This window comes from Urocitellus parryii, chromosome 4 (assembly GCF_045843805.1).
Source record: "Urocitellus parryii isolate mUroPar1 chromosome 4, mUroPar1.hap1, whole genome shotgun sequence".
NCBI classification, from domain to species: Eukaryota; Metazoa; Chordata; class Mammalia; order Rodentia; family Sciuridae; genus Urocitellus; species Urocitellus parryii.
The window spans coordinates 191,812,732-191,829,184 of NC_135534.1; the positions used below are offsets into that span (position 1 = coordinate 191,812,732).

At 55.3% G+C, this 16,453-nt stretch overlaps 1 protein-coding gene across 1 annotated transcript; it reads right to left on the bottom strand.

Annotated features, from left to right (window-relative positions):
• Positions 1-2,777: 2,777 nt before the first annotated feature.
• Kif12 (kinesin family member 12) lies at positions 2,778-8,973 on the bottom strand. The gene is made up of 19 exons (XM_026393357.2): positions 8,948-8,973; positions 8,788-8,853; positions 8,620-8,698; positions 8,383-8,510; positions 8,187-8,262; positions 7,664-7,798; positions 7,359-7,494; positions 6,590-6,681; positions 6,277-6,433; positions 5,538-5,656; positions 5,354-5,458; positions 5,012-5,114; positions 4,835-4,925; positions 4,561-4,647; positions 4,156-4,246; positions 3,978-4,082; positions 3,355-3,455; positions 3,150-3,268; positions 2,778-2,917 (listed from the first exon to the last, which is right to left on the bottom strand). The coding sequence occupies exons 1-19, from the start codon at positions 8,971-8,973 to the stop codon at positions 2,778-2,780; spliced, it is 1,956 nt and encodes a 651-aa protein (XP_026249142.2).
• Positions 8,974-16,453: the final 7,480 nt, after the last annotated feature.

Sequence of the window (16,453 nt, forward strand, 5' to 3'; positions counted from 1 at the left end):
TAGGAAAGCACCATCTTGGAGGGAGGATGCTGAGGGTGAGGTGGGCTCGTGGCTCATGAGACGGGGCAGGGGAGGACCTGTTCCCACAAGTCCAGAGTCTCTCTTGGGGAGAAAGAAGTGGGGTTTTGCTGAGCCGGAGCATGAGTTGGCGGTAGGAACTGGGGAATCGTAGCCGGATCCAGGGGAACCGTCCAGACACAAAAGAACTACGCAGCCAGGCCCCTGGGTGGTCCTCATGAATCCTCCCCACGCAGGGAAGGAAAAGGCTCACACTGGGTGCCAGGGGCCTCCCCTGCCGGAGGCCCAGGACCTCCCAGCTGCAGGGCCTCGAAGCAGCAAGATAAGGGTGCTGGGAGTGGGAGGAGCCCGGGCAGGAACCTGCAGGCCACCCAAGCTGAGGTAGCGTTGACACATTACGGCAATAACCGGGCCCCCTCTTCAGGTCTCTGCACGAACATCCCCTCCACACAGGACCTTTCCAGAACCCCCTATTTAGAGTTGGGCCCCTGCCAGACCCAGCCCGGCCCCTGCTCCACTCTGCTCCCCAGGATGTATCAGCGCCCCACACGCCCCGGGGAGATGTCCTGTGCATCTTCTCCTGTGCGCTTCGTTCTGTGCTGGCCCAAAGCAGGTTCTCAGCGGGTACCTGTCGAATGAGATGGTTTGGCGCTGACTGAAGGTTGCCGGTGGCAAAGTCACTGCAGCAGGCAGTGACATTCTTTCCAAATATCAGGGAGTCTCATCCTCATGAGAGGTCTTCAAAGGGACCTTGTTACTCTGCCCACTCTGGATAGGTGGTCACTTGGACTCAGAGCAGTGACGTCACTTGCCCAGGGTCACTCCTGGGTGCATGTGTCAGGTTGGGGCTTGTGTGGTTGACCCACAGCCTGCCCTGTCTGGTTGGCTGGTTGGCCATGGCCCTCCAGCCCCGGGCCTGCCTCAGGGTCACCACTGGTGAACACCCCTAATGCTCCGTCACAAGTCCTGCCTCCCGGAACCTGTCCACTGGGGCTCCAGCCTGGGCTGACCCTGTTAACCTCAGCTGCAAGGTCCTGCCACACAGACTCAGGAGCCAGGGGCCTGGCAGTTGACGAGGTCCAGAGAGGGCTGAGAGCCTGCCCCAAGTCACACAGGACACCCAGAGTAGTCTCAAGGTACTTTGTTGTTTTCTCTGGGTCCTCACCCCCCCCCCCGCCCTGGGGCTGATTCTGAGACAGTCCAAGGTTCCTCTGCAGAGTGTGGGGAGGAGAGCCCCGAGTCTTCCCTGGCCTGGCCCTGCACTGGGGAGTCCTCCGGCCAGGCCCCCCTGTTGCAGAGATGAGGAGACTCCATCTTCCCCAGCATCCTCCCCGGCCGACTTGGTCTGCTTCCCCCAGAGCTCCCCAGGCTGTGGCTAAAGCTGCCTGCCTGGGGACTTGCCCAGGCCCAGGCCCCAGGTCTCAGACAGTGTCCACCCGGAGGCCCAGCTCAGCACTGCTGGCTGAGGGGTCTCCTCTCTGCACTGGCCTCCTTTCTGGTCCCCTGCCTCCACCCCTCCACCATCCGTGCCAGGCCAGCCTGGTCCACGTGCAAATCTAAGCCAGTGACTCCGCCAGCCCTTCCACGGCTCCCCTGTGCCCTGGACACGGCCCCAGTTCTGGATGTGGCCCACTGGCCCTGAAGTGCCTGATCCTGGAAAATTCGGAAACTCAGAGGCCTCTGGGCCTTTGCCTCCCGGCCCCTCCACCTGCCAACTGCCATGACTCCCTCCGCGAAGCTTTCCTGGCCCCCCCACAATTGCTCACTGGGAGACCTTCCCGTCAGCCCGTGTGAGGTTGGAAGTGCCTGTCTGCCCCGCAGCAGTGGGGGCTACCAGGGAAAGCCACCTGTCCGTGTGGGTCCCGTTCGCAGCTTACAGCTCCAAGTGCAGCTGACACTGGGTGTTTGTTGAATGAATGAGCCAATGAGCCCTGTGGGCCTCAGCTTCCCAGACTGTAAACGCCACCGTGGAGTCGACCGGGGGCTTCCATGCTGAGCCACTCCTGCTCCCACTCCCCATCCCTCCCGTCACATCCAGACCTCTCCAGAGCTACAGACTCCCATCCTCCTGGGCACTCAGACCAGGGACCACGACATTCCTCACATCCTTGGTCCTCGTGAATGCTCACAGGTCAGGCGCCGTCCCCCCAGACAGCAGCCCAGGAAGGTGCAGGCCTGAAGCATCTGAAGCCAGGTCTCCCGAGCCCACCAGCACCAGGACATGCAGCTAGCACAGAGCAGGGGGGACCCTGGCCACTCGACTGCCCCAGCTCAAGCCTCCCCCAGTGAGACATTCACCATCCCATGCCCCCACACCTTCCCAGTGCCAACCTACCAGTGGCACATGGTAGGTGCTCAGTTAAAACTAGTTCAATATATGAAGGGAGGTGGAAGGCTAGGACATCCCAGACCAGAAGAGGACACACATCTGTACCGAGAGTCCTTGCTCCTCCTCAGACTCCCCAAAGAGCCCTTCCCATCTCAGATTATTCCCTTAAGGAAAATGACTGAGGCACAGAACCAGACCCGGAGCCAACACCTCTCTTTATTCATACATTTTGTCCCCTGCTGCCTGGTTTCTCAGGACAGTCTTATCTCAAGGGCAGCATCCTCCACTTGTCCCCCCAAAGAGCCCCCCAGGCCCTGGAGGTGTGTTCTGCCCAGTCCAGCTGCGGGCTGAGTAGCCACAGCCACTGCCATTCACAGAACCAGGAGAGCCAGCCCGGGGCGCACGCAGACTCCTGGTCTCCACTTTGCCTTCAGTGGGGAGGGGCGACTCCGTCTGGGCTCTGAGCACACTTGCTGCTGGGTGGCTGGCTCTGGCCCCGTCGCAGGGAGCTGCCGATCTGCAGTCTGAGGGCCTCCAGCCTCTGGGCGAGGTTCGGGACCCCGGCCCCACCTATGGAGCAGCGAGACTGGAGGCCTGCCCTCCCCGGGCCTCCTTCAAGCCCAGCGGGCCAACACCCTCTGGAGCAGCACCCACACCCTCCCCTACAGCTGTCTGCGCCTGGGGGCCCTAAAGAGAGAATTCCAAGGTTTGGAGCCCATGGTTCTGAGCAGTCCCTCCTAAGCCCACCGCCCAGAGACGGAAGCCTGAGGCCCGAGCACCCCAGGGCCCCCTCCCCCTTCACCTTTCAGCACTGGCGGCGTCTTCGGGGGCCCCATGGGCAGCGGGGGGGCCGAGGGCACCACCTCCTCCCCGGTCAGCACCTCTGCCAGGACGCGGGTCTCGGTCCAGTCACTGTGGCTCCTGGCCAGAGTGAGCGGGTGGTCGCAGGGGAGCATTTGCCTCCCCAGGGCTCCTCCCCACTCAGATGGCCCCAGGGCTGGGCTCACCTCCCTCCTGGGCACTGGGCAGAGCCGGGGCTGCACGGGGGTGCCCAGGCGGGGGGCCGGGCAGACAGGGGCAAGCCACCCGGGGCCTCGGGGCCTGGCACCTGTAGGAAGATCAGAGCCCACACTGGGTGACCTCAGTCCTGCCTCCCGGTGTCCCACTTTCCTGGTGCTGGCCATGACGCCTGGCCATGCCTGTCCCACCAGGTGCCCAGAGTGTCAGGCCAGTGTAACAGGCGGGGTCTTGGTAGCCCTCCTCTGGGCTACAGGTGACTCATGTAGTGTCCTGAGACTGGGAGGAGCCGTGCCTGGGCTATTTCTGAACCCTGGGCACCTGGGACAGGGGCTGCCCGCAACTGGGAGCTCAGGGGAGGGGACTGACGAGGCCAGCGGGTGCAGGAGCAGCAAATGCACAAAGGGGCAACCACTCAGGTGCAGGAGTGAACCAGTGATCGAGGGCTGTGTTCCTAAGAGACGGCGGGTGGGACGAGGGCACGTTCTGCACCCTGAACTGGGCGCCCCAAGCCAGCCCTTCACCCACCATCTCTGGGGTCCCCGTTCCCTGACTGTCGACCTCTAGATCAAGGTCCAGGTCCCCCAGGTCCTCCCTGCCCAGCCTTTCCTACCTGCGGCTGGTGGTGCTCCCTCCGCGGGCAGGCCCAGCGGGCCAGAGGAGCTCGGCACAGAGGGCAGAGGTGGCAGCAGGGACAGGAGCAGAGGGGGGGCAGTGCCTGCAAGAGTGCACATCAGAGGCTCTGCGGCATCCTAGCTTGTCACCCTTGCAGGCTGGGTGGGGAGACTCACGTGGCAGGGGGCGACTGGCACCATCAGGCAGGAGCACCGTGGGCCGGGCACGGGGCACAGCTGGCAGGGGACGCGGGCAGAGCAGAGGCGCCTGCAAAAGAGCTCTGCCTGTAGCCGCTGCCCCCCTGGGCTGGCCTCGAGGGCCCCTCAGCAGACACCAGCAGCACTTCCTGTGCACAGGGCCCCTTCCCCTGCCCTCCAGGCCCCGAGGCGCAGGTGACCCAGGACCCATCTTACAGAAGAGGAAACCCAGGCAGTGAGGGGTCAAGTGACAGGCCCGACTGGGCACAGCCAGGAGCTGGCAGCGCTGGAAACTGAACCCAGGTGGACCCAGAGGTCAGACCGCCATGTCACTAAGTCCCTCTGTTCCCGGCTTCCCTCTCTCTAGGCTGCGGCCGCGCTCACCTTTCCAACTCGAGGACCTGCTGGGAGAGGACGCGCTGCTGGTCGCGGGCCAGGTCTCGGCTACTCTGCAGCTGGCTTATTTCTTTCCTGGGAGAGGACAGGCCCCCTAGGTGACGGGGTGCTGGGGTGTCGGTCAGGCCCTACTCACTGCAGCCCAGTACCAGCTGCAGGAAGCTGGGGGACGAGGGGGCAGGGGACAGGAGGGGCAGCATCTTGACCGAAGCATCCGGCAGGGAGGGGTTGTGGTCAGTGTCCCCCTGGGACTGGGCTGCACCTGAGCCGCTCATTCTCCAGCATGAACTCCTGCAGCATGCCGTAGAGATTCCGCTGGGCCCAGGCCACCCGGGCTCCACGGAGCTCTGGGCCTGTGTGGGAGTGGGCGGTGACGAGATCCACAGGAGCAGCAGACCCAGCCACATCCACTCTACCTCCACCCCCAGGGAGCTCCTACCCTGGGGGTCCCTTTGGTCCAGCTGCAACCGCAGGTGACGGTTCTCTTCCTGGAGCTGTAGCATCTCAGTCTCCAAACGCTGAGGCTGCTTTGCCACAGGGGACTGCAGAGAAAGAGGCCCAGAGCCACCCTTTAAGGTTGTACAAGTTGTGCACTGCACAAGGCCTTGCAGGTGTAGGGAGTGAGTGGGGCCTAAAATCCAGCCCATGTTTCACTTGCCAGCTCTCAGCCCACCTCTGACCCAGTCCCAGACTTCAACTGTGAGGCCTTCAGGCTGCGACTCCTGCCTCCTGATGGGAGCCCACCTCCCCGGCCCGTCCCTGCACCTGGGAGCCCATTCACCTTGGGGGCCTGAGGCCGGGTGGTGACTCGCTGGGCCCGACTTGCATAACGCAGGGTGCTGAGAGTCTCAGGGAGGCACTGGGCAGAGGGGGACACGCAGGCCACCTGGAGAGGACCCCCTGAGTGCTCCTCCCTGGGAGCCCCTCCCCCAGGCCCTGCCCTCCCAGCCAGACCCCTAGGGTACCATGAGGGTGACCCCACGCCCCCCTAGTGAGTCTGCCAGCAACTTGGTGAGCTTGCTGTCCCGAAAAGGAATGTGGCTCTGCTTCCGCTGTGGGTCCAGCAGCAGGGAGATGCAGTGACCTGGGTGGGGAAAGCAAGGCCCAGAAAGGTTGCACCACTTGTTCAGAGTCACACAGCTACAGAGCCGGAGCTCCACCCAGACCCAGGCGACTCCAAAAGTCCATCTTCCACACAATCTCACTGCTCATTCAGACGGCTGTCCCCTGCCAGCCTGGGCCTCCTGAGAGCTCAGATGGCCTGGCCACCCTAGTCTCCAATGCCCAGCAGGGTCCTGGCACTTGTTAGGGACCCAGGACGTTTCTAATCAATGGCTGAATGAAAAGGAATTTCCTGAGCACCTCCTGTGTGTGGCACTGGGAGGTGCCAAGGCCCAGGCCCGTGAGGACCGAGGTCCCATAACCTGGGGTGGGGACATAGGTGCAGCTCTCTCCCTTTCTGGGCCTCAGTCTCTAGGTGAACCAGCACCTCCTAAGTTGGCATGTCACTCTCGAGACCCTGGGAGTTTACAGTCTGAAAGACAATGTTCTAAGTAGGGAAGAAAGACAGCCCAGGCCTGTCTCCCGGTCAGCTCCTGGGCCCACCCCTATGCATCACAACGTCTCTGGTCCCCGCTGGGGGCAGCTATTGGGCAGGTGCATAGGAGGGACACAGGAAACCAGACTGGCGTCCCCAGGCCTCACCCAGGGCCAGCAGGCTGCGGTTGATGCTGTTGGCCTCGAGCATCAGCTCCCCACGGGATCCTGTGGCCGCCACCTTCTCACTGCCCGCCAGGTCCACGAAGCACAGCTTCCCACCAACAGGGGGCGCCCCGGGGTCTGCGAGAGGCATCTGCTGGGGCTGAGGGACCAGGGCTTGATGGGGACTGGGAGGACGGTTCCCATCAAAGTCACGAGGTGGCAAGGCCAAGCGTTTCCACTGCCACCCCACCTCCAGCACACACCCAAGGTGGTTCGCACACGCCCTGGGCAGCTCCCTCCCCATCCGGGCACTCACAGTGGGGCGACCGATGTAGAGGGTGAGCAGGGCGTGGCTTCGGCTGGAGGCCTGGTTCAGGGTGTGCGCTGATCTCCTTCTCCGGCTGAGACCTGGAGGGGCAACCCCGGGGAGCTGCACTTGGTAGAAGAGGTCACAGCCAATGAGGAAGAGAGGAGAGGGCAGAGAGCCCCCGGCACGCAGAGGCAGAGGCAGAGGCAGAACAGGTGTTGGTTCAGGAAAAGATGGGATGTGGGTCTGGCTCTAGCAGACAGGTCTAAGCAGAGGGGAGAGAACCCAGCAGAAGAATGACATCACTCTGACATCCATAAACACCTCTCCTATTGATGTGTAGGAGAGGGCGGAGACCAGGCACAGAGTCACCTGAGGAATGGCAGAGCTGGGGACCCGCACCCTGGGTCCCTGCCGGAGGAGGGATGAGCCATAACTATTCTATCAATATTCTAAGCTTGAAGGAACCAGGGCCGAACAGCCTAGGCTAAGAGGTTCCACCTCTACCCACAGGGCAGGGCAGGGGGAGGTCCTGGAGCCTAAAGGGATGTGGCCTGGAGCTTGGAAATGGGCTGCTGGGAAGAGGCTTGACCCAGCTGGAGGCTGGACCTGCAGGGAGGTCTGGGGCTGAAAGGAGTTTGGAAGGCACCATCCCAGGCCTTGGGGACATTACTGGGCCAGGTCTGAGTTGCAGGTTTGCTGGTCCTTCTCCCCCAGGGGAGTTCTCTGGGTGGAGGCACAGCCCTCCGCCACCCGCAGCTCCTGCAGGAGCTCGCACCCATCTGAAGAAGGTCCATCAGGGTCTCCAGACTCCTGAACTCCACCACCCGCAGCTGCTCCACGTAGAAGCCCCGGGTCTTATTCCAGCGAACGGGGAGCGGCCGGGGAGACCCCAGGCTCAGCAAGTCCCGAACCTGGGAGAGGAGGGAGCAGGGGAGAGGAAGGCTCCCTCTGATTCTGTGCTCCATCCGCCCAGCCCTTCTTGACAAGGTTCCCAAGTCCCCTTCGGCCCCCTGACCCTGGCTCCTTAGGAGAGCAACGCGTCTTCCTTTCCCTTTGGGCATTTATTCCTCCCTTCCCTACCTGCTCGTTGTAGATCTCCAGGTAGGAGGCACGGAGGGTGACGGGGGCGCCCAGGTGCTGCACGCGGTCCAACAGCCAGGCGAAGGTCCTCTGCATGATGCCTGCCAGGCTGGGGGGCACAGGCACCCCGTCCCCCTGGGAGCAAAACCAGCTGAACCTAGGCGCTGGCCCCGCAGCAGCAGCCCAGTGGTAAGTCCCTTCTTCCCGGGCACGTGCTGTGCCCAGGAACCCTGCCCGGTTCCTACCAAATATCTCATTTAATCCCCACTATCATTTCCTTATCAGGTTTTTCATCATTTCCAAATGAAGAAACTGAGAACTAGTTAAGTAAAGGGATCAAACATCGAACCCAAAGGCTCCAAACGGGCAAGTCCCTTCTCCATGATCCTCAGTTCTCTGCCAATAAATGGGGCCGGGCCGCATCATCCAAGCCCCGTCCGCGGGGAGCCCCGGCTGCCTGCAGCTCGCAGGATCCCCGCCCGCCAGCCCCGACCTTGGAGGGCTCGGCCGGGGCTCCACGCACCTGGGGCGGCGGTCCGGTCAGCGTGTAGGTCTTCCCGGAGCCCGTCTGGCCAAAGGTGAAGACGGTACAGGAGAATCTGCGGGCGGCAGGGCGCGGATGGACACGGGCTGGGGCAGCGGACCGGGCGGGTGCGGGAGCGGGAGCCCACCCGCGCCGCGCCCCGTCCTCTCACCCGCGCCGCGCCCGGGCCACTCACCCGCGCAGAGCCAGCTCGCCCAGCCGCCGCACTCCGCACGCCCGGAACACGTCCTCCTGCGTGCGCGCCCCGTCCAGCACCGCGCCGAAGCGGAACGCCACGTCAGGGCCCCCGCCCGGGGGGCTCACCTGGGGAGGGAGATGGGGGGCGGTGGGGGACACTCTGGAAAGGTCCAAGATGCCAGGAGAGGCGGGTGCCCCTGTGTGCTGTTGTAGGGTGGCTGGAGGGGTTTCTCACCTGCAGAGTCCGGGTGCCCGAGCAGTGCAGCGCGCTCTGCTCTCCTCGACGCAGCTCGGCCGCGCTCATCGGGCGCACCCTAGATTCCAGGGAGCAGAGATGGTCCATCCTGATACCTCCGTGGGTCCCATCTTCGCCCGGGGAACCTCCTGGTCAACCTATGCCCACCTGAGCACCACTTGGATGGGCGTTTCCGGCCCCTCTGACCCCTGCTCCACGCTCCGCGCGGGGTCCCTGTGGCAGCAACTTGAGTTAGGGTCTCTGAGCCCCGCGCTGTCTGCTGGGCGCGACGGTCGGGCTCCCAGAACTGTCCCAAGGCTCTGCTTACCCGTCCGGAGAGCCACGTTCCTCCATGTCCAGCTCTGCGCCCGGCATTAGCCCCGCCCGAGTCTGGATCCTTTCCTTGGAGGGCTCGCTCTCCAATACCAGCTCTTTTCCGCCGCACGGGGACTGTCTCCACAGGGTTCATTCCCGCCCCCAACCCGCCAGCCCAGCGGTCATCCATCCGTAAAGCTCCCGCCTGCCCAGGGCTAGCTAGTTAAAGATTTACCCACCCCACGCTGAGCCCGGAAAGTCCCAAGTTAGGCCCCCTCACTGAGACTCTCTTACTCCTGGCCAGTTCCATCAGCAGGGACCCATGGGGCCACCCAGACCGGCCTCCTTTGTTCACAAAGGGACAGGAAACCAGGACACAGTCAAGGCCACAGAGCTATCCTGGGCAGAGCCTGGACCAGGCTTGTCCCTCTACACACCCGCCCCTCTCCCAAGAGTTCCAACTTTTCAGTTCAGCACACAGAGAGGGGAGGGGCTTGGGCACCAGGGAGGGGCCCAGGTCTCAGTCAGCTCTAGGGAGGTCCCGGCTGCCTGTCTCTGAGCTGAGAGCAGGTTTCCATCATCTGGATAAATATTGGAGCCCCTGCGTCTATAATGCCAAAGCTAATCCAAGGCCAGGGCGCTGTTTGACTTTCCCCTCGGGCTTCTGAGAGCAGCAGAGATGTCTGTGAGTGCACAGCCTGGGCAACCGCTCATGTTGTTCCAGTCTCCAGGCTGAGCACCAGGGCAGAAGAATCACAAGCAGACCTGTCCCTCCCAGCTCACAGTCCCGCTGAGGGGACAGGAGAACAATCCAGTGTGCAGGGCCTTTTCAGAGCTCAGAGACTTGTAGGAGCCGAGGGCCAGGAGGTGAGGGTGGTCCAGACAGAGGACACTTGCTTCAGGAAGACACTGAGGGACGTGGAGATGGGTGTGGCAGGGAGAGGTGGTTTGAGGTAGAACCATTTCATTGGGGGCACATCAAGGAGCTGGGCTCACTCCTCAGGGAACCAGGAAGCCACTGTGTGTCCCAGGAAGGAAGTAACACTGTCAGGTTGGCATTATCAGTGGTACTGTCATTCTGGCTGTCTCTATATGTTCTCTGAATATTTCCACAAACTCCTCTCCCCCTGAACACACAGCAGCTGGAAATCCTAAAATCCACCCACTGTGTGCTGTGACAAATGACAGCCAACCAAGCTGCCCAAGCACTGGAGGTGTGCACGTGAGAGCCACTTGTCAGGTTAGTTACAGGATCCTCTGACGGGCTACAGGGAGGGGGGGACTGTAGAGCCAAGAAACAGTCCCCAGCCCTGCCACTAACTGGCCCCTGAGCCAGGCCCCCTGGCCTGTGTCCTCCCTGTGAACGGGGTGAGTGGTCCTCTCCTATTGTACATGGTCATTCTGAGAGTTCCATGAGACAGAACTGAAAGTTATTCGCACATGGTAACGAATTCCCTAAAAGCCTAAATAAAAATCCCCAAATGATCTTCTTTCCATTTTTCAACCCCTGAGGTGGATCGGGAAAGAATTACTATCCCTGTTTCTCACCTGGAAAAAACAAAAAGAGGGAAAAGAGGCACTGTCTCCTGTGAAGGCAGGAGAAGCCCCCACAGAAGGAGGCAGCTGTGCACATCCCAACTGAAGAGCTTAAATCAAAAACTGCAGGCGGTAGTTCCTGATGCCACCTGTAGCCTGTAGAGTCATAACTCCATTTAGAGACCAACAAGTTGCATCTTTAAATGCCCTTGGGAGTGTTAAATCAGAAATTTGCGTCCTGGTGTGCAGGGCTTAGTCGGATTGCTGCCTTGCTCATGCTGCTCAGAGATGAGCCACCCGAATGGGATTTGATAAAAGTGCAAAGACAGGATATGCGCCTGCTGGGGACATGAGGACTGCTGGAAGGGGACTTTAGCACCAGGCATCCCAACCTGAATCAGAATGTGTGCATCATCTGACGCCACAAGGAGTCTGCTCCTTTTTTTTTTTGTTTTTGTTCCCTAACAGTGAGTGGGACATTTGCCACCCTTAAATGGAGCATTCATGAGCAGAGTTTTATATGCCTTCTCTGTATGCCAGGCTTCTCGGCACTTGGGATTATGGGTGAACAAAACAGGTAGGGATCCCTGTGCTGCAGTCTGGCTAGGCACAAATAACCGAGCTGCCACAAAGCCTTGTAGGTTCAAACAGCAACCCTTTATTCCCAAACTCTCACCGGCACTCTACACACACTTCCCGGTAACACACTGCCTCCACCGGGCTCCACATGCCAATTCTCTCAGAACCCCACAAGAACTCCAAAGTAGCGGGCACCCGAGGCAGCAGGATCCGCCCTAATCCGGGAGCCGCCCTATTCCCAGAGCAGGGTCACCTTTCAACCATTCCCTCTGGCAAAATGCCAGGCGTCATTCCGATTAAACTGTGGCTCTCAACATCCCTGTCCTAGCAGAGAGGGCCTTTCATGAGGAGGAAGAGGCCAACGACCAAAATAAGCACCTACATAACCTGCAGAGCATGTTGAAAATGGAGAAGTGCTATGCAGGTCCCGAGCAGAGGGGAGGACTGAGAGCGCTGGGGTGGGAAGGTTGGAGTTTACACAGCACAGTCATGTGGTCATGGGATGCCTCTCTGAGAAAGAAGGGGACATTTGAGTCGAGACTTCAAGGAGGAGAGTGAGTTAACCAAACAAGAAAATATCTGGGGGAAGATTAGCCCAGACAGAAGAAAGGTCAGTGGGAAGGTCCTGCGGTAGAGCAGACCAGTGTATTCAGGAACAGAAGAGAGCGGGGTGGAGCAAGGGAAGGGTGACCGGAGGTCCCAGAGGACACAGGGCTCCATCGGTGCTGGCTTGTAGAGGGCTCTTAAGGACTCAGGCTTTTACTCTGGATTCATAAAGGAGACGATGAGAAGTGTCCAGATCTTGAATAGAGCTGACAACATTTGCTAAAGTATTAGACGATGTATGTAAGAGAAATCAAAGTAAATGCAAACACTAGCACACCTGCATTCTTCAACGGTTTTTTTTTGGGGGGGGCATGCTAGGGATTGAACTCAGGGGTGCTTAACCACTGAGCCACATCCCCAGCCCTTTTTATATATTTTTTTGGAGACAAGGTCTCACTGAGTTGCTTAGCACCTTGCTAAGTTGCTGAGGCTGGCTTTGAGCTCGAGATCCTCCTGCCTCAGCCTCCCAAGCAGCTGGGATTAGAGGCCTGCGCCATCACACCTGGCCACATCTTCAACTCTTAAAAACCAACACAAAGAAAAAGACTTAAATGCAGCCATGGGGAAAAATGACATAGCACTGAAAAAGGCAGCCCAAAGACTGTCGAATACCTTTCAAGAACCAATATATAATAGGTGACATCTTCAAAGGGCTGAATTTAAAAAACAAAAGTCCACCTAGAATTAGATGCCTGGCAAAAGTATCCTTCCCAAGTGCAGCTAAAACAGACATTTCAAACCAAGAGCAGCGGACCTAACTCCCCACTGCTGGATCAACATGGCAAAACATACCAAGGAAGTTTTGTTTTGGTTTTTCAAATGTCGGATGAAGATGATCCCACGTGGAAATGTGGACGGCAGGAGAAAACAGGAGCACCAGAGAATGAGGAAGTAATCCCTGCCACTGCTTGAAAGAAACACTGTGTCTGGCGACCATGATTATAGAGAGAGAGAGACAAACACACGTGGAATAAAAGGTGGGAGGGGGAGACCAGCTGTGGATTGTAGAGTTCTTCTATTGTCTGGGGAGTGATAAAAGCATTAACTTAAGGTGGACCTAAGGTCATACATCAGAGATGGAGAGTGACATCTTCTTAAAGATGTCACTTTAAGAAAAAATAATGATGGCACAAGCCTGTAATCCAGCTGCTCAAGAGGCTGAGGCAGGAGGAGCACAAGTTGGAGGACAGCTTCAGCAACTTAGAAGGACCCCATCTCAAAATAAAATTAAAAACTTAAAAAAGAGCCATGTGTGGTGGTGCACACCTATAATCCCAGCAGGAGGATTGTGAGTTCAAAGCCAGCCTCAGCAACTTAGCAAGGTGCTAAGCAACTTAGTGAACCCTGTCTCTAAAACAAAACAAAACAAAACAAAAACCTAAAACAAATATATATATATATATATATATATATATATATATATATATATATATAGAGAGAGAGAGAGAGAGAGATTGATATATATATATATATATATATATATATATATATATATATATATTTTTTTTTTTTTTTCCCCTACACACACACACACACACACACACACACACACACACAGATACATGGACTGGGGATATGGCCCAGTGGTTGAGCACCCCTGGGTTCAATCCATGGTACCAAAAAAAAAATTTTTTTTAAAGAGTTAAAATTAAGATGGTAATTATAGGAAAAAAAAGAATCAAAACTATTTGATTGAGTCAAAAGAGCAGAAATAAAGTTATAAAGAGCAAATTAAACAGAAAACAACAAGATACAATCAAATCCAATTTTATCAGTAAGTCCAGTTGGCCCTCTCTGTTTGAGTTCTGAATCAGCAAATTCAACCAAATGTGGATGGAAATGCTAGGAAAGAAAAAAGGCTCATCTGTACTGAACACGTACAGATTTTTTTTCTTGTCATTTTGTCCTAAACAGAACAGTACAAACAACCATTTACATAGTATTTACATTGTATCATCTATTATAAGTGATCTAGGGAGGGTTAAAGTGTATGGGACGGTTTACAGGGGTTATATGTTAGTGTCAGGGTCCGGCGAACGACGGAGGAAGAGACCACCAAGAGACCGACTCATGCAACAGCAAAAGGGGGTTTATTGCAGATCCAGCGCGCTGGGGCTCCAGGCTCACTCAAGAAGGGAGAGTGGCCAAGATCCCCGAGCAGGGGTTGAGCAGTGCTTAAGTACACTTTTTGGGGAGGGCGGGGGCTTTGCATACATCAGAACAAATCATCATGAGGTGCGGGAAAATCAAAACAACAACTCTCAAACATGATTAGTACATTCATTGGCGGGAACAGATAGGGTGGGTGGAGGTGATAGGTCAGTCCTAAAGCGGGGTGGACATTCAAACTGATTGGTTTAGGCCCTGAGGTGCCTACGTGCTGAGCTGCACTGGGTCCAAGTTATTAAACAACTAAGTGGTCAGGGGTGATTATCTAATGGACAGTCCTGGGAATTGTCCTAACAGCTACAGGAATTTCAGGCTTTGAGTGTAGCTTAGAAACTTAACAATACCTGGTCCTTTACATTTTAACTCAGGCTTTGCAGCTTAGAAACTCTACAATACCTGGTCCTTTACATTTTAACTTCAGTTTCATTTATCCTTTCAGTTAGTACTTATCTATTTTATATAAGGGACTTGAGCATCGTGGATTTAGGGATCCTCTCAAAACAAAATGTGTTTTTGTATGATTTTTCATCCAATAATAGAAATCAAAGGAGAATAGACAAATGCACCACCATGACGTGATCTTAGCGAAACTCTTTCACTAGCGAAGACCAACAGGTAAAAGTTAGTTTAGAGAAGATTTGAACAACACTGTTATCTCTTGCTCTAAATGACAAGTTGCAGAACACCAGGTTCAATAACTATAAAAATCCACAGTCTCTTCTAGTGCACATTTCCCAAAATAGACAGTGGGCTGTGGAGTCAGCCTCGACCATTTCAAGTGACTGAGAGTACATTGAGTATGTTCTCCAGCTGTAGAGGAATTAACCTAGGATCAATACAAGAAAGGTCACTAGAAAAATCCCCCCCCCCCCAGGATTGGAGATCAAACAAAAGACACGTGTACATGACCTTCCAATCAAAGAAGATCCGCAAACTACTAGAAATATTTTGAAGTTAACAATGAAGCAGGTACTCAAGCGGTGTTTAGAGGAAATTTTATAGTTCAAAATACTTATGTTAGAAAAGAAGGGAGGTTGAAAAATCGATTATCAAAGTTTCCACCTCAGAAAGCTCTAAAAACGAAGACTGCACAGAATCCAAGGAAGAAGGAGCAGAGACCGCTAAACACGGCTGGAGGATAACAGAGCCAAAAGTCAGGGTTTTGTACAGACGTTTAGTCAACTACTCAAGAAAATGAAAGAAGAAAACGCAAATTATGAATCTCAGAAATAAAAAAGATGAGGCAGCTACAGATCTCACAGACATTAAGGGAAGAATAAGAAGACATCACAGATGGGTGCACGCCTGTCATCCAGCAGCTTATGAGCTGAGGCAGGAGGATCGCAAGTTCAAAGCCAGTCTCCGCATCTTAGTGAGGCCCTTAACAACTGAAGGAGACCCGTCTCACAGTGAAATATAAAAACGGGCTGAGGATGGGGCTCAGCGCCCCTGGGTTCAATCCTCAGAATGAAAGAAAACAAGAAGGGTTTGCAGATCCCTGAAACAGCTCAATTTACGAACATGGATAGAAGAAAAGAGCAGACTATTTGAGTAGCTTTATATCAGTTAAACAAGTTGAGCTTGTGATTAAAAAACCTCCCCAAGAAAGAGACTCTTGGCCTGGATGGCTTCACCGGGAGCTTTCCAAACATGAAAGACGTGATATCCATCCTACCCACACTTTCAGGGATGGAGCCGGAGGGAGCATTTCCAGATGGATTTTTCTAAATGAGGCCAACTTAACCCTGGTGTCCAATCCTGACAATGACACCATACAAAAGGGAAATGACAGGCCATTATCTCTTAGGAATACAAATGTCAGGCTCCCAAACAATTATTAACCAATCACACCCAGCAACATATAACTGCGTAATATATGTGGATCTATTCCAGTGACTCAAAAGTGGCTTTAACATTGGAAACTCAATCCGTGTCGTTTTAACACATTGATAAGAAGAGAAGGAGAAAACCAATGGTATCTCAATAAATACTAAAAAAACTTGATAAAATTTAACACTTATTCATGATATAAATAAAAGCTCTCAAAAACAAGGAGGAATATGTGGAAATTCCTTAATTTCATAAAGGTTATCTGAAAAGAAAAAAAACCCATAGGTAGCATCCCATCTAATGATGAAAATAATTTCTCCCATCACCATTAGTAGATAATTGGTACAGTTGTCCTTGACATCCTTAGGGGATTGGTTCCAGGACCCCCCACACCTGAATTAATTAATCAAGTCCTTAATAAACAGTGGCAGAGTATTTGCATATGATGCGCACATATCTTCCCATATAATGTGAATCATCCCTAGGTCACTTGTAATACCAAATGCAATGTAAATTCTACGGAAATATTTGACATATTGCATTGCTTAGGAAATAGTGACCAGGAAAAAAGTCGGTTGTTCAGTACAGATGAAGCCCTTGCAGGCTGAACCACATGATGGATCCACAGCTGTTTGAATCCTTGGATGCAGAACTCACAGGTGCAGAGGTCCAGCTGTATGTAGTAAGACAAGAAAAAGAAAAAAAAATGGATGTAGCAACTGGAAAGAAAGAAGTCAAGTTGGGAAAACTCATTTTCACAGACTCTCCACACAAGCTACTGGAGTTAACAAATGACTTT

Coding starts and splice junctions, on each gene's coding strand:
- Kif12 (XM_026393357.2), bottom strand. CDS start 8,973: ATGGAGGAACGTGGCTCTCCGGACGG. Junction 8,511..8,619: donor CGGGCACCCGGACTCTGCAG/GTGAGAAACCCC, acceptor CTCCCTCCCCAG/GTGAGCCCCCCGGGCGGGGG. Junction 7,799..8,186: donor TGACCGGACCGCCGCCCCAG/GTGCGTGGAGCC, acceptor TTTTGCTCCCAG/GGGGACGGGGTGCCTGTGCC.